This window comes from Taurulus bubalis, assembly GCF_910589615.1.
Source record: "Taurulus bubalis genome assembly, chromosome: 8".
Classification (NCBI taxonomy): Eukaryota; Metazoa; Chordata; class Actinopteri; order Perciformes; family Cottidae; genus Taurulus; species Taurulus bubalis.
In genome coordinates, this window is record NC_136596.1 from 20,628,373 (window position 1) to 20,650,441 (window position 22,069).

General features: G+C 41.0%; 1 protein-coding gene across 1 annotated transcript in view; it reads left to right on the forward strand.

The window, feature by feature from the left end:
- Nucleotides 1–22,069, forward strand: part of LOC306739729 (transmembrane protein 132D) — a gene marked incomplete at both ends in the record, with an annotated part of 218,612 nt that overhangs the window by 178,386 nt on the left and 18,157 nt on the right. The window contains one exon of the mRNA XM_079221772.1: nucleotides 2,935–3,078. Coding sequence (XP_079077898.1) covers nucleotides 2,935–3,078 — 144 coding nt within the window. The remainder of the gene's footprint in view (nucleotides 1–2,934; nucleotides 3,079–22,069) is intronic.

The window sequence follows — 22,069 nt, forward strand, 5'->3', positions numbered from 1 at the left end:
CATACTGGATGCATATGTGTACAGACACGCATTTATTCTCTCTACCCGTGCACACGCATGTATGCAGGAACCTACATGAGTTCTGGTTCATTTGTACATAGAGATGTTCGACACACAGGACCTAAGCATGCACACACCTCCTCGGAGCTTATCTAGTGTGTGGAGCAGCTTTTGAAGGCAGTAAGGAGCTGGCTGTTGACGAGCAACTTAATAATTCCCTTGGACAGGCATGAAATTCTCTTCTTTTCTCCCTCTGTCTCTCTTTCTGTCTCCTCTGCTCTCCCTCTAATATTCTTCTTCCGGCTGTGTTTTTATCTGTTTTCCTTTCACTTTCTCAGTTCCTCAAATTTTACGCTTTTTTTTCTCACTCCTTTTTCCCTGGCCGTCTGTTCGGTTTCTCTCTCGTCATTCTGCTCTCCGTGGTTTCTCTTTGTGTTCGCCAGTGAACGCAAGTCGTCAGTAACATGAAGGTTATTAAGGTACTTGCAATGAAGAACTAGCTTACACAGCAGGTGTTCTGTGCATTCACTCCACCTGCATTGGATCTATTCACACGAGATGACTGTGACAGATTTAACCCTCCCTATTACCGTGGCTGTTTTCTCTCTCTCTCCTCAGGGAGTCGGTTCAATTATGATTGAACAAGAACATAATTCAATTACGTTTCCATCCTCATTCGCGATGCTTGTTCTCCAACACTAACTACTGTCTGTCGTGTTCAACGCCGGTCGCACGGAGGGTCACGGGCGCACGTTGACTCATGCAAATAAACCACCAATTAATTCTCACCGTGTCAGTGTATCTGAACGGAGTATCGAGACCCAAGGTGGCACAACATGGACTGTGTGGTTCCAGAAACGTGGTGATATCAGCACTTTTTACAGGGCTTGGTGAATACTGTTGCTGGTTTTAACACGCTAGCCATAAAAGAACATGTGAGCACTAGTCAGCCACACAAGATCAGCGTTAGCGTTAAGAATTCTTACCACACTCGTCAGTGTTGAGGTCCTCCTTGTAACTTCCATTGTGTAAAAATTCCCTTTTGTTGTTCTCCCTTGTGGTGCATAGACACATACAAGTAAAATGTATTTAATTAAAGACCACTTTAAATTCACTTACACCTATATTTCAAGTGAGAAAATGTAAAGGATTTGGAGGTAGCAATAAAATACACAGATATCCAATAAGTCTGTCTTTTTTTGAACTTATTTCAAAATGTTCTAATTTATTTTGGCCTGTGGTGCAGATAGCGGAGATGTAAACATGATATTATCGGTGGGACGTATGGCCTTCAAGAGGCTACTGCCCCGGGACACACGCACACACACACACACACACACATTTTAACATACACATATAGGCTACATACTAACATAAACACATTCACTCTTCCTCTTTGATTTTGTTATCCCTCCATCTGCTCTCCTCCCCTGGAGGCAGGAGAAGAATCCTCCCGTCTGTTTTTGTTCCCGCACGTTGACTTTCTTTGTGCCCTTCATCTTCCTCTCATGCTCTTTCGTCTTTGCATGCTTTTAATCCTGTTTGTCCCCTCTCTTCCTCCTCCTCACCTGCTTCTCACCTTCAACCTGCACACTCTCTTCTGTCGTGTGTTATATACAGTACAGTATACAGTATCTATTTCAGATTTCAGGCGAGACCAAGCAGCTTTTAAGGAGGAGAGAGAGAAAATAAACTAAGGGAGTACCAGAATAAATGTCTTTGTGTACGTGGAAGAGAGCGAGAGAGAGCTCATTAAGTGAAGGTCACACAGAGTTCTGTGGTTTGGAAGGATAGGGCATTAGCAGTCTTGTGCACCTCAGCTCTTCCTTGTGTTTGTGGGTGTCAGTTAGTTTGTGTGTGCATCAGAGGTCTTATCTTGTTTGGTGTATTTGTTTTATTTGTGTATTTCTTCCCTGATATGCTATTTATACTTGTTTGTTTGTGCGCATATGTGTTTTCTCTTAGTCTTGTTGTTTCTTCAGCATCTTTGTGTAGGTTTTTATGTACAGCAACTGTGTCTGTGAATGTCCACATGTATTTTGAGGTTCTCAGTTTTCCCAAAAAAATGACGTTCCCACACAACTAAACTGCATTCTCAATTAAGTTTCGAGGGACCTTTCATATAATGTATTATTTTGTCATTCTTGTACTGACAGGTTTACCTGTACAAGCTGAATACTGTTCTTGTTAAAAAGTGCCACAACAGTACAGCCTATTCGTAAGAACCTTCATTTCCACAATGCACTTTCTAGCCCCCCCAAACATAACTCAACATTAAGATTATAGAAATTGGAACAGCCAAAATGTTCCAACGTTCCAAGAATGTGCTCAATCTGAAGATGTTAAAATGTGTCCTCACAAAGACAGAGACACAAGAACACACACATTTTCGCACACCCAAGGTGCAGAACATTTTGGATTGAAACCGCTCAAATGCTGATTGTGCCGCACAGTGAACTATGAACAATGCAGCACATTCATTCTGCATTTCCTCTTCTTCATCTTCTCTGTTGGCATCCGGTACGCTCAGCTGAATTCCACAAGAGTAAAATAACAGGAACACACAAACACACTTCCCTTACAGAAACAGTGGGCCCAGCGAAACTACCTGTAATCAGTCGTGTGTGTGTGTGTGTGTGTGTGTGTGTGTGTGTGTGTGTGTGTGTGTGTGTGTGTGTGTGTGTGTGTGTGTGTGTGTGTGGTGATGAATGCCACCTTGGAAACTCAATGCCGAATAATCAAGATTGACGCTGGCAGACACTCTAGGTGTGTGTGTGCTATTTTTTTTCCACTTATTTTTCTCTCTCTCCTTCCTTTAAAACTCTCCCCTGGTCTCTGGTACTTGTTTATTCCTGTCTCTCCTTCTGCCTGAATGATGTGAATGGTGTGAATCTCTTTCAAGAAAACTTTCCTTTTCTGTCTTTCTCCCCGTAGGACACGGAGATGGTGAACACAGCCATTCTTACAGGTCGTCACGTCACAGTGCCCATCAAACTGGTTACAGTGGAAACCGACGGGCAGGTGAGGGAGGTAGACGACTCGGTCACATGTACCTCGACGAACCCGGACATTGTCAAGGTACGTGTTCAAAGTATAACACAGAGAGATGTTTGAGTAGGACTTTTAAATGTACACATGTTTAACCATTCACTCATGCATATTCAGACACACAACGTTACGGTTGTATGTTATAAAACGGGACACAACCCACATGCACAAACTACAGCAATCCATGGTCTGAGTGCACATTGTTAATAACTGTACTTTTTTTTTTTAACTAGATACATTACACCGTTCAATTTTGAGATGATTGATATTGGTGTGCATTGCAGTAAAGTACACTAGTTTATATTTTGCTTTGTGATTGAACATGTGCCAAAGTGAAAAATTGCTCAGGCAATTCACAGAATGTCTTAAGTCGTGGTCTGCCAGGTACGTGAAATATGGATTGGGTAATCATTTCTCAAGAGTTTGAGAAATACAACCGTTTAAACAACAGGGAGGAAATCACAATGTGAGGAAGTAAACGTGGGGTTATTTTACACAGCAATTGATCCATCTTGAATCATCATTATTTTTGTTTGTTCTCTAATTCTCTTTGTGCAACAGAGCATAATGAGACACTTATCACAGTATGCAGCCTTTTTTAATCTCACTTTCTGTTGATTGAAAGTCATATGAAAGTCTCAGGATTGCTGATATGTGGGCAACTTTTCATTTAATGGCCATAAAAAGCAACATAGAGGGAAGAAAGGATATTTATATTCGGTTCAGTGTGTTGGTAAAGTAATGCAGAATTATAAAATACCAGGAGAACAGATGGCCGTTAAGTCTCGGGTGGCGTAATCACTTACGAGACTACGTCCGCCATCTTTATCTTTATCTCTTTCTCTCTCCTCTCCCTCACACATACACACACACACACCCCTATCCACGCGATGCATTTTAGGTTGTATGATTGTAATAGATGTTTATTGATTTATAATATTCCAGATTTCTAGATTTGTTTGTTAAAGAATAAATAAACTGTTATATGTGGTGATTATTTGGTGCATAAGTGCTAGCTGGTAGTTATTGTCAGTGCTCAGATTCAACCGTTCACTGTTCACTCTGAATATTGAACTGCACTTTGACTATTGACAATTTTGAGTGAACTCCAATTTTGACACTTGATCCACCGTTTGGTTACTGGTCCCTGATCCTATGGTGCTCCAGTATTCTTATTGTATGTTAATAATCCTATTGATATGAATCATTTTAATAATATCAATAATTTAAGTTGCATACTTGCTAATAACAGAAACACGCTCTTGCCAGATTCCAACATCTGGTAGTCTGTTGCTTAAAAATATATGTATGACATTCAACTGATTAAAAGTTCCCCGTGGCACTTTCTGTTTACATTCAGTGTTACTGACCAAAACACATTGTGTATGTCCTGAGGCCAGACTGATATGTTGAATGCATCTCCTTCGACTTTTCTTTGAAAAATGTGCATCCATTTTTACTTGTTAGCAGTTTTCTTCTGCAGTGCTGCATTTCATGGCGAGCTACGCAGCATGCATGCACATCCCCATGCACATGCAGGAGAACATACATATCCCTTTGTGCTGTTCTGTATATCAAACCTGTTCAAACTTAATTTTGTTTATGTGGTAAAAAAGTAATTTATTATTGATAACATTTTCTTTAATGAAATCCAGGTTTAAGGTGCTGTGTGCATGAAGCCCACATTCATAAATTTCAATGCACGTCATCTCTAGCCTCCTTTTTTTCTACTCTGTTTAATCCCCTCCACAAGGAGGTCAGAGGTCAGTGTCAGCTAGAGCAGCCGTCATGGATCTGGCAGCGATGCAGTGTCTCTGTGAAGTGCGGAACAGGTTTCAGTTTTAACCTGATTCTTTAGTCCTTTAGTGCCACTCTGCCACACAAACTCAACAGAAATAATGTACTAATCAATAAAACAGAAATAGATTCAAGAAAATACGTTCATAGAAACAAGCTGATACCATGGATTGAAGATTGATTCTTCTTGTGCTACTTCTCCTTGGTGCCTTCAGGGCCTAAAGTGAAACACACCCTTGCTGTGACAGCTTCAATATGAGGCCAATTTCCTGGTACAAGCCGACAGGAGTGGTGCTGTTTAAGTACGATCAATAACAACACAGCGAGAATGGAAGGAACTCATTCAGATAGATGTAATGTAATGTAAGTGTGTGTGTGTGTGTGTGTGTGTGTGTGTGTGTGTGTGTGTGTGTGTGTGTGTGTGTGTGTGTGTGTGTGTGTAGGAATGAGTTGCTGGCTTGTGTGTGAATATATGTGTGTGTGTGTGTGGGGTGGCGCGGGTCTTTATAGACAAACGTACAAACACAGAAAAAAAACATACACATTGCCTGTTTAATAGATCACTATATCCACGTTAGATGTAGATAATTTACATCAACTGTTGCCAATATTTTATTTGTTTTGTACTAAACAATGAGCAGCCTAACGCTGCATTTAGAGGAACCACAAAGCAAAGTCAATAAATCCTGCTATATTATGATGTACAGAAATTGTCAGATGGGTAAAGCAACACCAACATATTTTGATCACTTTAAGGACACCATGCCGGAACTATGATAAGCGTCGGCACAACACGGCACATAGGAGACACGAGAAGCTGTTTAGCAACCTCCAGCCATTCTATCTGCTGATTGTGTTTGCTTGTGTGGGAAGAACAGCGTGTGCATGATGATTGAGTTTTAGCAAACTGTTGTTGTTTGTTGACATCTGATCTGACACATAGATATATCCCCTCTTGTATTCCCGTACACACACACACACACACACACACACACACACACACACACACACACACACACACACACACACACACACACACACACACACACAGAGAAGCTTTAACAAAGACAGCCTTTTGACAATAGGACCCATGGGGTACAGCTCCAGGTAGCTAGAGCTGTCAGTGATTCACTATGACAGCTGTAAAGTGCAATAACGCAAACATGTGTTACACTTTACACTTGCACACACACGCACACACACACACACACACACACACACCCCTCTGCAGCCCTAAGTGGGCAGCACAGAGCAGGTGCATTTTAAGATCTTTCATGGTGATACTTCATCATTTCAAATGCACACACAATTTAACAGACTGTTTCAGAACACAGGAAAAAGATTAAGGAGTTATTGCTGTCAAGGTGCTGATTGCTGGCGCTGTCCAGGGCACACCGTGTTTGACTCCTCCCCCTTACTCATTGTTGCAGAGTTCAGGGTTTCATTAGCAAAGTTATGAAACATAAAAAGCCCACCTGCTCATTCAACTCAAATTGGAACACACCCATACTGTATAGATAGGTGGAAACAGCTTTTCTTTCATGGCCAAATATTTTTTTTTAATTTTAAGTCACAAAGATTAACACTCTGGGGTCTTTTCTTGATTTTACATCATTTTTAAATTTCCCTTTTTAAAGTCACTTGCATATGATGACACATGTGTTGTATGTAAAAAAAATACAGAAGAATCTCAGCTATCTATATAATGAGGCACCATTGTCCCAAGGCACAAGTGTGAAGAGAAAATATGACTAAAGCTGAAAAATTGAATCTTGATTTTGTAAATTTTTCATATTTGTTGTGAAAACATAACTTTACTCATGTGGTATATCGGCTTTGGTGCCCCCAAAGGGTTAAGACCGATATCAAGTGTGAATACAAGTTAATTTAAGCAATAGGACCAAAGTATCTGTTTTCTTTCAGGCTTACAGGCGTACGGATGAGAAAAATCCCATACTTTACTTTTAGACCAGGCCGCGAGCGTGTTTAGTTTTATTACGCAGGATGGCCAGCTTTTCAGATATGTTTTAATTAGACTAGTTTCACTTTTGGGAAGGATTTTTCACAGTTTAATGTGATGGAGAGACACTGAATCTTCAGAGGGCTGTGGGGCGCACACCTGGCTCTCTCTCACCTGACGATGGAGCGGCAGTGCACACTCTGGCCCCTCCCTCACTTGATGGATGACAAAAGTCAGTCAGGAAAAGAGCAACACACATAATTTCCATCGAGAAAAGCCTGCTGTGCCATTCTTTGCTCTTCTTTCAATGAAGCAGTACTCCTCAGTTGTGAAATAACAGTTAGCTAACCGCTAAGTCGCGCCTGTATTAGCCAGTAGCTTCTCACGGGACGCTGATTGCACCAGACACACCTGCATTACGTGAAGCTTCACAAGATGGATTTTTGTGTCTGCTTTATGGTTCTGTGCTTCTCGTGTGATGAAAGTGTTTTACAGCACAGAGAGAAATGCAAACAGAGACATAATATACCAAAAATATAATTGTTTTTAAATCACAAGGTACAATACATAAAGAAACAACTCAAGACCATCTGGTGATGGGATGAATATCTGTCCACAGACATATAGAAGTACTCACAACCACCTCTGTGGCAGTTAATGTCTCCAGGCACACATTTTGCCATGACAGACACAAAAGGTGAAAACAATGCCGGCGTTCTTGTTGCAGCTGGTAACGAACACCACCAGGTCCTGCATCTTTCTTAAAATATCTTGTTTGTCCATGATGGACTTCATCTTGAACTGCAGCAATTGAACGTGGCTGTCCTTGAAAAGCCACTTTCTGTCTCCACACAGCAACATATACTGAATTGAATGGCCTTCTGTAGTAGCTTTTATAATGCTTTATAGATCCGGGCCCCAGCAGTAGTGAAATGCATTAAGCCTGCAGAGAAAATTAATGGGTGAATCAAGGAATGACCGCAGTTTCCTTTACGTGTGTTTTTTTATCCGTCGCATCTTCATTCTTAAACTTGTAAGAAGAACAAACTCGAGAAAGAAAGACAACGTTTCTCTGCAAAAAGTTACAAGCAATAGTCTGAGGATGATTAGCGCTCTCATTTGGTTTCACATCACATTCCATTCACCAACCTTTTGTTTAATTACTCATGGTGGAGGGATGTTTGCAGGGGGAATTGCACAGCGCTTTTTGCCTTCCCTGCTAATGAACATAAAAATGACTGGCTGGGCCTGTCACTGGCTGTGGTGTACTGCTGTAGATTTCAATGATGCAGCTTGTGTTTTTCAGTTTAGCCCGTTTATCGCTGACAACAACATAAGCAGCAGTAATGTACTACATAGATAATAACGTCCCCCTCTTCTCCAGCCCTCCCTCGCTCTTCTCTGTCAGTGTAAACTATCTTGTTATGCTGTCATTTGTGATGTGTGTATGTGCCGCTATTGTTGACAAAGCAGTATGTGTCGGTCAGCGGTGTCAAAGCTAGTAGGGGACGGATAGGGGACGAGCACACACATACACACAAATTAGTACCATTGTCCTGACCTCACGCAAGCACTTCTCTGACAAAGCGAGGAGGTGAGAGGAGGAGGGATGTGATGAGGGGTGGTGAGAAGATGACGAACGGATCGATGAGGAGATCAGATGAGAGACCTGGAAAGACGTGGAAGTGACAAGATACAAGATGTTAGATGAATGGGAGCATAGTGACCGATGAGAGAGGAGGTGAAAAGGAGTGAAAAGAAGGTAGAAAAAAGGAAGAGGAAAGTGATCAATGGAAAGAGATTTTGAGAGGAGGGTTGCTAATGACTTAAAAAAAAAAAGGAAACACAAGACAATATCCCACTGGCTTAACTAGATCCCTGAACAGGAACAATTGACTAATGGCTAAACAAGCGTTAGCCGGTGAGCTAATCCGGCTCCGTCCAGGAACCTAAGCCAATGTGCTCCAAGATGTTTGCCAAACACATCGATTCGTCCTAATTTGAAAGGCCTTGTAACTTTAAAAGTGACATAACAAAGGTCTGAACAACGGCGTGGAGACCACACATGAGTTGAACCAAAGGAAAGTGTATCTAACTAAAAGGGAAACTAGTGAACTGATAAATGTAACAAGGAAAGCTTATACAGCCAAACCAGGTGAGCTGAATCTCGCTGATGACCTGACTGCGCCCTCTATGGCCCCTGGGGGGAGGGGCCTGCTCAGAAAGGGCTGCCACAACTCACATTTGGGACACACACACACATTCGGGCATTCATGGCCAGTGCCGTAACTACATAAATCCATTGTGTCCTGTTTCTCCTCCATATTGGACATACACAGACTTTCTTACTTGCTTCATTGTTCAAACACACAAACACACACACACACACACACACACACACACACACACACACACACACACACACACACACAGAGATCATCTCACAGAGACACACAGGGGATTCGAGCGGTAATTGGTTAGTGTGGAGATTCCTTTAGTGATGTCGTCAGTAATTGAATTTGACAAAGAGGAAGACAAAAGCGCTCTGAAGTGATGTGGTGCGGGTATGTGTGTGTCAGAATTTATGTTTGAGGGAGATTTTGGGTGTGTGTTTCTGCATGCGTTAGGACAGATACAAAGCAGATTAAGAATTGATCTGCGTGCCATTTAATGAACCAGTCGCAGAGTTTGACACGCGCCTACGTGACCCCACATGCATGCACACATGCACACTCTCTCTGTCCTTGAGAAGGCGCTATGCGTTTGTACTTGCACAGTGTCTTTGTCCCAATACAAGAAAGTGTCCTTCACATTTGAAAAAGAAGTGACGGGTATGTTACATTTACATTGACATTCTCTGTCCTAGCTAACGCTCGTATTTCGATCAAATGACAGTGTAATTAGCAGGTCGTGCTCCGTGATAGGCTTAGGGATGCTCCAGTGCTTCAATGTAAAATTGACGAACACACTAACTTGTAACTCTCTCCTCCTTTCCGCTCAGTGGATTAGAGTTTGCGGCCTCAGATGGGTTAAAGTTTTGGAATGAATGAAGTGTAACAGTGTTTGTGGATATGTGGGACTGTGGGTAAAGGAAGTGCTTCATCACAGTTTGAGGTAAGCAGACATCAATCAATTGGATGCAGGTTTCTGAAGGTCACCAGGCTATTCTTGTCGGAGGAGGTGGTAGAGCACATCACATTTAAAAGACAGAGGGACACGTTTTTTAAGAGAGAGCCTACATGCTGTCGCTTCACCTGAATATAAAAGAGTTAGAAGACGTGAGGTGTGGAGGAGGTGAGGATTTGAGGCAGGCGGGAGGAGATGAGCGTGAATACTGATGGCCACCAGGGGGCAGAGCTGCCTTTGCGTTATAGTTAAGTAAACGCAAGGTTCAGGGTTGGAGTTAGGCATGAATCATTTGACCGATATTAAGTCCTGTCCCTCCTTAGGCTAGGTAAGACAAGCTTGACAAAAGGATACATGGCACTGAAGGTTGCAGGTGCAGAGGCAGTATTAAATAGATAGCATTGAGATGTTAGACGGTAGGCTTAAAGGTAGGCTTATAAGCTACTTATGGGAGGCACTTAGAGATGATATAAAAAAAGAACGTGAGCCTTTTTTTATGGTTTAATGGTTAAATTGTCATTAAAAAAAAAATTGTCAGCAACTCAACTATCTCTCATTTTCCAAATCTCTTTAATGTTACCATAGAAACAAGGTGGACACAAACCTGGATTCTCTTGATGTAACTATACAATAGCTATCTTGTTAGTTAGCGTTTCGCTCATAAGATGTGACTGTATATAATAAAATGTGTCTATGAAGATCGTGACATCAATGTAATGTTGACCTGCATAGTGCCATGCTTTCTCAACTGTTATTGGAGGACAGAGCGAAAGGGGGCGGGTCTCACGAAGTTCAACTTATGGGTGATGCAATGCCAGGGTAAGCCTCCTGGTAACTTATATGAGTCAATACAATGTCCTCACAAGTGACCAAAATGTGTGTTTTTGATAAGCGTGGGAGTAAAGTATGAAGGGCTGACACTGTCACACTGTGTGGAGTCATTGGGGGAGAAAAATGACTGAGATGGAAAATTAATGTTTCTTTAATATGAGACATGCTGCACAAAATGTTGAGTTAGGAAAAAGGAAACCTTTTAAGAAAACATATCAGGTTCTCATCAGTGCTGATAAGGCTCCTTTTCCGGCTTCTTTGAACTATATGCCCTTAAAGCAATTATTAGTGCTTAGTCATCACAGGGGAAATATCAAAATGTGTTTGAGAATTGAAAAAAAAATCCGTGAGCAGGTTTTTTGTGAAACCAAATCCATCTTCTCCATCAGGGCTTAACTACTTCTATTACTGACATTTCTTCTGAGTTCATTTCCTGTTACTGCCAAGTGTTGCTTGCACTATGACACACTATTCATAACGTCAAGATGAGTTGACATGTATCTAATATAACTCAGAGAAATTACATGTTTGCATGTTGCTCCAATACATTCATGGTTCGAGGGTCATTTATTGTCATTCTGCTACACAGGGTTGCGCAACAAAATGAGGCGCTATAGTTCCTCTATCCCTTTCTATAGCTTCAGCGTTTTAGTGTCACATTTGCCAGAATTGACGATAAACATTATATACAGACTGCACAGTGTTGTCTGGTCGTATGTATAATGTTCTTTCCTCTTGCAGTGAATGTAAATTCCGGCTATTATATATCCCATTGTGTACTTACTCTTGGTCAATGTGAGCGTTGTCACTGTGCAAATGCATTACAAGTCACAAGGACAATTTCCTGTACATTTATTGCTCTTGGCAAAGAAATTGATTCTTCGTGCTTTGTTTTAAAGATTTGGAGCGGCTGCCCGGCTGTTCATGAAAACAGATAACATAAATGAAATAATCAATTATATCTTGAGTATTTAAAAGAATCCTTGCTTAGGGTAAAATATATTATCTATGTTTCTACAGTTAGTTTGGAAGTGCCTCTTTTGGCAAAAAACAAATATGTATTTTTTTTCACGTTCTTTTAAGCTCATTAATGGTAATGAATAAAAGATAATTACAGTCACCTTGGGATATTTATATTCACTTTTAGGCTGGAGCGCAGTAGTCCTGTGTAAATCTCTGGGTAGTGCAAACCACCAACACTGGTATGGGTCAATGAGGCATTGTGAGTTAGAAGAACATGTTTACAGCCTGGTGCAAAAGAAAGTTTGTGTCTTTATAGCTAAAATCTCCGCTCACGACAACTGTGTGGTGGGGGATTTTTATTTCACTCTACCGTTTAAATTATATTAGGGCTTAAAATTAGGTCGTGGCCACTTTGAGTGACAGTTGGGTACCGTCTCAAGTCACTAGCTGCTAGCTGTCTCCTCTGCTGCGTCATCCCTTCCTGCCTAAGCGCCACAGACGCTCCACTTCTGTGCCCACTTTTGAATTAGTGGGGAGTCAGGCTGTGTCATCACTGCCAAGATGGCGACAGCCGGAGCCACCCAATTTGAGCTTCCAAAAGATTCTCTTCAGAAACATATGGATGACATCATGGAGATTACACTTTAATGAACGCATTGATGAGGAAATATGTAATTTCGTCAGAGAATAATAACAAAAACAGGAGGAGGAGAGAAACTGGGAGAGGATTCTGTCCAGGTGCCTTGGGTCATTTGAGAGCCTCGAAAAGAAATGAAAGGTAAAGTGGATTAAAGGCAGAGGTCACACACACACACACACACACACACACACACACACACACACACACACACACACACACAGACATCTAAACTCACACACATTTTCCATTTAGCAGTAACAGGCTTAGGAAATAGCCAGCGATTTAAAGTGGACAACATCAGACCAGACCATTAGCAACACCCAAAGACGTATATGTGTGGGAGCTGCAACCTTGATGGGGTCTAAAACTATTTTTTAGACCTCCGGTGATCCAGTTCTTACAGCACAGGAAGATATTTTGTTGTTAAATCAGCAAAACCCTGAATGTTCCCCAGTGCATCCGCACAAAATGTTCAACACATTGCTTTATGTTAAAAAATATTCAGGAAGTGAAATGAAAAAAAAAAGGGTACAGAAATCTCTTCTTGAATCAAAACGATTTTGCATTAGCGTTCCATCTATTGAATTACTAAGAACTCAGTGCTTTATCTGCAGATGTTGTTAAATTAAATACTTTATATTTTGTCATCATATTGGTTTTACCTGGAGCGAAAAACATTGTAGCTCCAACCGAGCCAGGCCACGAGTTCTTGTGTTAGACATTTCATTACACAAATGTTCCCGAATCCAATGCATTGTCGGTGTCGCCAACTCTGTAACCTGTTAATAGTCCACTACATACATGCTACCAGGTTATTTTTGACATTTAAAATACATTAACAGTATGATTGAGTGCTTATATGCCCAACATAAATAGTATCATCCAATGGACAGAATGCTGTTGTGCAATATGAGCAATTTGATGAAAAATAACTTTGCCACTAAAAGCATGCTGTGTTCTTTTCTTTAGTGTATGCCAATACATTTTGACACAAAAAGAGTACTAGCAGTTCTTACTTTATAACTGGTATTTGTTAAGTCGATTTCAATCCAAAATGAATCCCAGGAGAAACCTGAAAGCTGTTAAGAGTTTAATCTAATACCAGCCCATAGGTCAGCACTCAAACAGATATTTGATCAGGTTTGCTGATGAGACAGCTTTGGTTGGAAATAAGGAAGCTTAGTCCTTAGTCCTGGCCTCAAAGACTTTGTTGAGAGGTAAAATGCATTTCCGCATCCTTTGCCTGCATGAGAGCTGACATTTTGGAAGGGCTGTGCCAGAGGATTGCAAGCAGTGAAGATGCTCAAGGGGAAATAGCAGATTCCTGTAATGCTTTATCAAGAGTGTCTTCATATTTCTGATCTTTTTTTGGCTCTGTTTTATTTTTGTACTACATTATCCATCTTGAATATAGGATCGAGGATGCTTGCTGTGGGTGTTGTTTGACCATTAACTCATAGGGCCCTATCTTACTCCCAGCACAAAGACTCATTTCTAGTTTCAGACTCACGCTGTTCTGTGCGCCCACTTTGTGTTAGTAGCAAATGTACTTGCGCCCATCTTTCATGTTCACGTTAGTCTTAAAATGAGGTTAGGTCAGGTGCATTGTTGGCACATTGCTCTCTTGAAGCAGCAGGACAAAAAAACTGGTCTAAAGTCAATGGCACTACGTAAAGGATACATTATCCAGATAGTGAGATTGACCACGCCCTAAATGCTCTTTAAACTTAGTGAGTGCCGGTAAAGAGAGCTAAATAAGTAATTGAATGTGTGGTTACTGGTGTTGATAGAGGAAAAGTGGAAAAGAGACAGAAGTGAGTGAAAGAGAGGAAGTGAGAGAGGAAAGGTGAGAAAGAGAGTGAAAAATTAAGGGGGAAGGCATGTGTTCACACTGTGTGTCTGAGTGTGTGTGTGCATGTGCGTGTGCGCGTGCGTGTGTGTGTGTGCAGCAGAGGGTGAACTATGGCTGAGGTGTTATGCTGTGCCCTGTGTGTCACACTCGCCCTCTCACCTCCATAAAAGATACTGGCCTCAATCAATAACTAATTAGCTGCTAATTACCATGCTAAATACACAGCAGCGATCACATAAACATTCAAACATCCACATATTGAAAATTTGAGTCGGGTGGTGTGATGTGTTACACCTCCAAATGCTGCTTTTCAACATAAACACACACACATATAATTCAGGACTATCACTTGATGAGGTTGAAAAGGTCAAGAAGACATTTTGACGATACTAATACGTTCAAAATTAAAATCCGATGAGATGTTAAAGGAAACCGTTGATGAGTGCATAAATGGAACTAGCAGTCTTAAACATGTAGTTATGTGGCAGACCTACATGCATGGACTGTTGTGTGCACAAGAGAACAGTCCATTTCAACAAAAGAAGAAAACTTGTTATGTACGAGATAAAAGCTCCCAGGCAGCATAATAACAAGCTTAAATTCTATACTTGGGCATGTACATTTAACATAATACTCTCACTGTTGGACTGTATTGTCCTTATTTAAAGTGAGGACATGTTTATTCTCCTTCTCTAAAAAAACAAGTATTTGAGATGAAGGCACTCAGGATACTGAGGAAGAAAAACAGACTTGTTGATCTTTCAGATTCACCATATGTGTCATACTTGAAGCACTGCAGAATAATTAATTCACAATCACTTGAAAATAAACAGTGAAAACATTTATTTATTTATTTTTATCCAAAGAATAAAAAAGCTAAATTGTATTTTAACGCTGTTTCACTCTGGCCAGTAGGGGAGGTTATATTCACCTCCTTCCTGCCCTCATGCTCCCCAGTGGCCTCCATCCATCTTTCTTTCTCTCTCTCACCCTGACATTTTGGCAGCTGTTGCCATGCCTCCATTTTGCATTCCCAAAGGAAGCCATGTTGTTTCCTAGCAGTGCATTAGCGCCCCATCACTGGCACACACGGACGTTCAGACAGTACAGACAGGACTGCTGATAGTTGTGCATCAGTCTGTCCCGCACTGTGCTTGACCTGAAAAAAAGTAAGCTCAGTGTTTCTCCTCAAGATCTGAGTAGCAACTTTGTGGGTGAATGAATACATTTGTGTGTGCGTGTCTTTGTGATAAGTTTTAGAAAATCACATTAAGTGTGTTATGCCCCACAGATTACGAGATATTTTACAAACGTCATCCTTAGTTAATTGTTTAGCAATGCCCCAAGAACGATATATCTGTTTTGTTTTTGCATATTTTGTTTGGAAACAACGTATTTGGAATAAGTGGCCACAAATGTACCATTCAATGATTCTGTGCTGATTCAACAGTCCTTTACCTTCACGACTGCAACTGAAAACGAGAACAAAATTTGTGAGTTCAAGTTCTTATGGGCCTGACCTCACTTGTCCCGGGTAGAGTCACGCTGAACTCCAGCAGAAGCCGCCCTCCACCAAACTCCTTCAAACATTGTTTTCACCCTGGGTCTGGTCCAAAGCCAATGCTTTGACATGACGAAAAAAACACTTTCCCTCTAACTAAAACACAACAATTCACCAGAGGTCAATTGACCCTTTGCTAAGCCCCGCCCCTGCTGCTACACTGTTAAGCTGTCAGAGCCACCATGGAGCCCACACTGCCACTAACGGCACACCCTGAATAAATATTATTAGAAATAGTGATTTAAGACGCAGATGGAAGGGTGTGAAAGATATACACAGGATGTCAAAGTTCATATGACCATAATCAACCAGAGTCTATTGGGCCTGTCAGGTGCTGTCACTCTCTGGTCAGGTTACAGAAGTCTGGAGGAGCCAAACATTCTTTACTCTTTGACTATATCTATTAGCTATTATCTAAGTTAAACTGACGCTGACCAAAACAGATTGGTGGCTATGCAATACAGAGGCAGTGGAGCACCGTGCCTTCTTCAAAGCCTGTCTGGAAAAAAAAAAAAGTTACATGTATTTCCACATATATTAAATCACTTGGGGTAAAACTGGGTAAAAACCCCAGGGCGTAGCTGCTTTTAGAGCTGTGGGAAGCATTAGTGACACTTTACATTTACTGGAGCATCACTGGATATATTTTCCAACTGAATAAATACAAAAAGAGAAAAAAATACTTCGAAGCCATTTAAAAATATATGTATTCTGCTCTCTAATTACCGCCTGTTTTGTTACTTTTAAAGACATAATTCTTATCTAGTATTTTTCCATACACTGTCTTTTTAGTTAAACTAAAGTTTAGTTCAACTTTGAAGACCATCTCTTGTCACTTTGTGTGTCTGTCTGTCTACACTGTTTAGAATCTTCTTTTCCACAAACCAAATGAAACATAAGCACTTGTCTCATGTCTCCCAGTGGCCCACATGGTTGTGCTCATACGTGCATTTACACACACACACACACACACACACACACACACACACACACACACACACACACACACACACACACACAAAGTGACAAGAGATAGTCTTCAAATTTTAACTAAACCTGAGAAAATAAAAGAGAGAGAAAGTGATGATGAAACAGCAAAAGAGCAAAAGGAAATGTGGCTTCATGGAATAGATAGAGAGCTATAAAAGGGAGGAATATGCTGAAAGAAAAAGCGAAATAGTTTATATGCTGGAAAAAAATGAGACATGGGGCCACACATCATGAAACACAAATCTGATATATATTTCAAGAACCTTCAAAGGCACATGGTTGTTCATCAATAAAACATCAACAGACTTGTTTAGACTCCAGAAAAGACAGAGACTCGTGCCCCAGCTACTTCTCTGTTCAGTAAAACATCGGTCCATTGATGCGTTGCTGTCCGCTTATCCAGTCCAGTTTGAGGTTACAGGAAAAGCAGATCAGCCCAGATGTCCTTGTTTCCCCAGCCATGTCCTCCAGCACCTCCTGGGGAATCATGCTGGTTGGGATATAAAATCTCTCCTGTGTGTTGTGGGTCTGCCCCGGGGTCTCCTCCCAGTCGGACGTGCCCAGAATAGCCCCACGGCATCCTGATCAGATGCCTGCACAGTTTGATGCTGTTTTCTACTTCCTAAATTGCCTCCGTCTCCAGTCATTTCTTTCTCTGCCCTTCTTTGTCATGTTTACCACGTCGCCTTTTTGCACTCAGCCTATTTAAAAGTTGAAAAGTGAAAACACAATGGAGGAATGAAAGAGAGAGAGAGAGAGAGAGAGAGAGAGAGAGACTGCCTAAATCAACTGCAGTACTGCTGCATCTCCCTCTGCTCTGTTCTCCTGCTCGCAGCCAGTGGTCAGAGCCATTACTGTGACATTAGAAAGGCTGCGCTGTTGAACCGCTTTTACCGAGGTCGAGGTTCCAGCATTACGGCAGTAATGTTTACACACACGCTCACCATGTTTAGAGAGTGATCCCAGGCTGGTTTAATCTTTGTATAAATTACTGCTGCACATTTCCACCACACAGATAATAAAAGCTAGTCAGTTTCATGTGCACTGAATGTCACACGGCAGTCAGCTACAAGACAGGTGTCATAATCAATACTAGCCTTTTTAGACGATGGAACTTATTTTGTAGTGCATGGATAGCTGCATTTATTTATTATTATTTACGGATGTATGCAGAGGTTGAAGTAGAAGTGGTGATCAAATTGTACAAAGACTGAGGGAATGACCTGGTTGATTGCTTAAGCCAAATGTTGTCATTTTTCATTTCAAAAGTCGTAAAATCAGACAGGAAGACCATGGAGTAATCATAGACAATACAAATTTACCGAATTAAATTCTGTTGTACAACTTCAAGATAGAGAAATGTATTAGCTCTCTGGCAGGATAGAAGAAGGAATACATAACGTGTGCGGTGACTGTTGTATTGTATATTTAAATATCATTTTAATAGGGTGTCAGGAATAAGCAAAAAAAAGATAAACTCTTACAGCAAATACAGACCCTTCCTAAAGCACACACACACACACACACACACACACACACACACACACACACACACACACACACACACACCTAGGCCACAATAGGGCCATACAGGCAGACATATTGGGGCCAGTGTTGACTTATATCCCTATGCTAATAAGCATGCTAATTTCCACTACTGTCCAACACACACACACACACACACACACACACACACACACACACACACACACACACACAGACAGACATACAAAGACACACACATATGAACCCACACAGAGAAAAGCCTCCTGCTTTTTCCTAAAGCCACCAAAGACAGGGGAGTCAAAGTTAGAGTCTTTCAAGTACAGATTGTATAAACTACTTTTCATTGTCTTATTGGAGAGAGACAGTAAAGAAGATAGAAGCTGTTACAAAGAACAAGTGAAACTTAACCTAGCAGAGGCTGCCAATTAGTTATTTATTGCAATTGTGCAAATGTTGCAGAAGAAATGCCACTGATACATTTCATATGATTGTTGTTGTGTCACGTTGCTATTGACTGGCAGATACAGTTACGGGGACATGGAACTGATATTCCCCAAATGCAGCGCAGCACCAGCCGTAACAGAATATGTAGTAGTGAAAACTGAGGGCAGGACTGAACAACAAGGCGTGAATATATTTGTTTTATCAGTAGTTAAATAGCAGAAAAACAGATAAGATATGTAAACGTGTTTCTTTATTATCGCAGGGGTTTTAATGGAAGCGAAACAATCCCTCATAAGTCCATTTATTTTATTTTTCCCGTCTCTGTCGGAATGTTTCCATCCAATCGTACAATGAATTACAAACACACTTTTAAAATGGCAATTAAATCTGTTGCTATTAATTTACGTCGTATGCTTTCATGAAATATAATGATTAGATAACGAGCAAGTCATTGTTCTGTAGTCTCTGCAAATGGTAAAATAATTATGCTTAACAGTCTCTATAAAGAACCATGATTGGCTCCATGGGAGCAACGGCAACCTCCGCAGAGCAAAAAAGTTGTGGGTAACGGATACTTAATGGTGGATAGGGTAACTTTTTGCAATACAGAAAATACAAATTCCACCCATCAAAAGGAGATGCTGTCATTTATCTTACATCCACTCATATCTCTTTCATACCTCCTTCTCTCTGTCTTTGACTTTTCTTTTGTATATCCCTTTATCTTTCTCTCTCTCCTCCTGTATATTTTAGGTTTTTAGGTGTCACCTTCTGGCTGTTTTTTCTCGTTAACTTTTCATAACTCTTGCCATTCTTTTTATTCCATTACTGGCTTTTTTCTCTTTGTTTCTTTATTCATTTCTCTTTCTTTACCCCTCTCTCCTACTCTGTCTCCATCTCTCTCCTCTCTCTTGATTAGACAGTTTTATTGTGGAGAAAAGCAGAGTGCAAATGGCCATTAGAGAACATTTTACTCCCTCCTTTCCAAATTCAAAATGACAGGCCTAGTGATATGCTGCTAACTCGTGTGTGTGTGTGTGTGCGTGTGCGTGTGTGTGTCTGTATACCTTCCAACTGCTCTCTATTACAGCTGTCTATTATCTGAGCCAAATCAGAATAATATATCAGGCTACAGGCTGCTAACAGGTGCATTTGTGTGTGTGCTTGTTGGCGTGCGTGCGAGTGTGTGTGTGTGTATGTGTGTGTGCTTGTATACTGTATGTATGTGCCTCCTATCTAAATGACAGCCACATATATGAAACTATGTGCAGAGGAGATTGGCCTCGAGTGGGTTTTCTTAAATGACGGACAGGTGGGAGGTCTAATCCCATCAGAGAGTTGATTAGCCTGTCCCTCAGGGCCCGCCCCTGTCTACCGAGTGGGCCCTGATTGGATGATATGATTCTTAAAGTCGGATGGATTGGATTGCCCGAGGCAGAGAACAAGTGCAATGGGCAGAGAGGGAAGGAGAGAGAGTGTGAAACACACAGAGAAAAAGATTGCTAGATGAAATCTGAGTGTGAGAGAGATGGATGGATTGCGTTGCAGGGAGAAAATATACATCTGAGAGACTAATGGGGAGAATCCGAGACTGTAAGAGATAGACGGGAGACAGAGAGAGAAGTAGCTGTAAATTCAGACAAATCACTTAGCTTGAAGTGTAGATTTAAATAAATGACTCAGCTTGGGGAGATCACCGGTAAATGGGGGTGAGTGGGTGGTTGACACATGGGGCTCCTGAGTAGGTTTTTGAGGAAGGGGAGTCGAGTGGAAGAGAGAAGAGTAATAAGCTAAAAGCTCATTCCATAGTCTGTAAACTTTTGGCACATTTCAGATTTCAATGTGTATTGCAATTATGAAATGAACAACCACGGAGTAGCATCATGTAGATGAACAGAACAGTATACATCGGCAAAAAGGTAGATAAAGTGAAATCTAAAGTCAGTCGCTGAGATCTGTGGGAGTGTTTGAAGCCAGCCGTGACAACTCCAATTCAATTAAAGCAGAACTTGGCCAGTACAAGACAACATATTTTGAGCTAGATTGTTATTTCAATAAAGTAACCAGCGGGTGTCTGAGATATATATTTTTTTAAGTGATGACGATTGCCTGGTGGTCACAGTGGTAGAAACAAATTAGTTTCATGAAATGCAGGAGCCTCTAAACTGACAGGGCCTTTAAGGTTTGACATTCAAAGAACAAGCAGGAGTTGCTTTGGGGGACGGCACCGAAACAGCAGCAGGTGGTTTGACAAGCGCACGGTAAGCAGCAGGATTGTTACAAGCGCTGCACGTTCATGCACATCATATTGAGACATGACCATCAATTAACCTCAACACAAAAGCCAGGAATAAAACATGTAATTTTCTCTGAAACAAGCCTGAGGTCTGTGGGTTCGAGGTTCCTGCATGCATAATATCCTGTTTTGACTGCAGGAGGATCATTATCAGGAAAGGTACTTGCAGGTAAAAAACAAAGAGCCAAAAAGTATTTTAGAAAGTCAAATTGTCAAGTTGCTACACTAAAAACATTTCGTCACCTTCCTAAAATAATGGTCCAAGTCATTTTTTCAGGTTTTTCTGAAAACACAAAAAAATTGACCAAATGTAATAGGGTGCCTCTAGACACTGCACAACAGGCTTACTGTAACACCGGTCAAATGATGTTATGATTAATAATATTATGTTTGAGTGAGATTTTCATTGACAAAAATGCTAACTAAATTGCTAGCTTAAATGCTAGCTTAAAAAATGCCATCTTGAAAAGCTTGTAAAATTGCCTAAGTCACACTCTTGACAGGCCGTTATACTGTATGGGTAGAATCACATGATCTGTTCAACTAAGGATGTAGGCGATTTTACCAGAGGTGGCCAGTATCATGAGGAGATGATTTAGGCAAGAAAATCATTTTTTTTTTAGCTTATAGGGTGTTTGTACCCTACGGTACATAGGGTTTGAGCTTTTGACTCTCATAAAAGCTGTGAGAAAAAATCATTTAGCACCTCATTTTGTATTTGGAAAAAACTGTGCAAGATTTCGTCGAGGGAAAAAAGAAATACCATCTGCATGTTTTCCCCACATGGCATGTGTGCGTGTGCGTGTGCATGTGTGTGTGTGTGTGTGTGTGTGTGTGTGTGCGTGTGGTCCATCTTTCCTTTTAAAAGTCCTAAAAAAGTGAATAGGCCTCTGCTTTCTACCGAAACACACTTTAAACAGACACGCTTTCTTGTCTGTTTTTGCTGGAATTGCTGCTGAGAAGTTAGGAAAGTTTTCAGCAATTGTCTTTGGAGTCTGGTACAATTGTTGTGGTGTTGTTGTTGTTGCGGTGTTTGATGAAGGTGAAGACAGTTT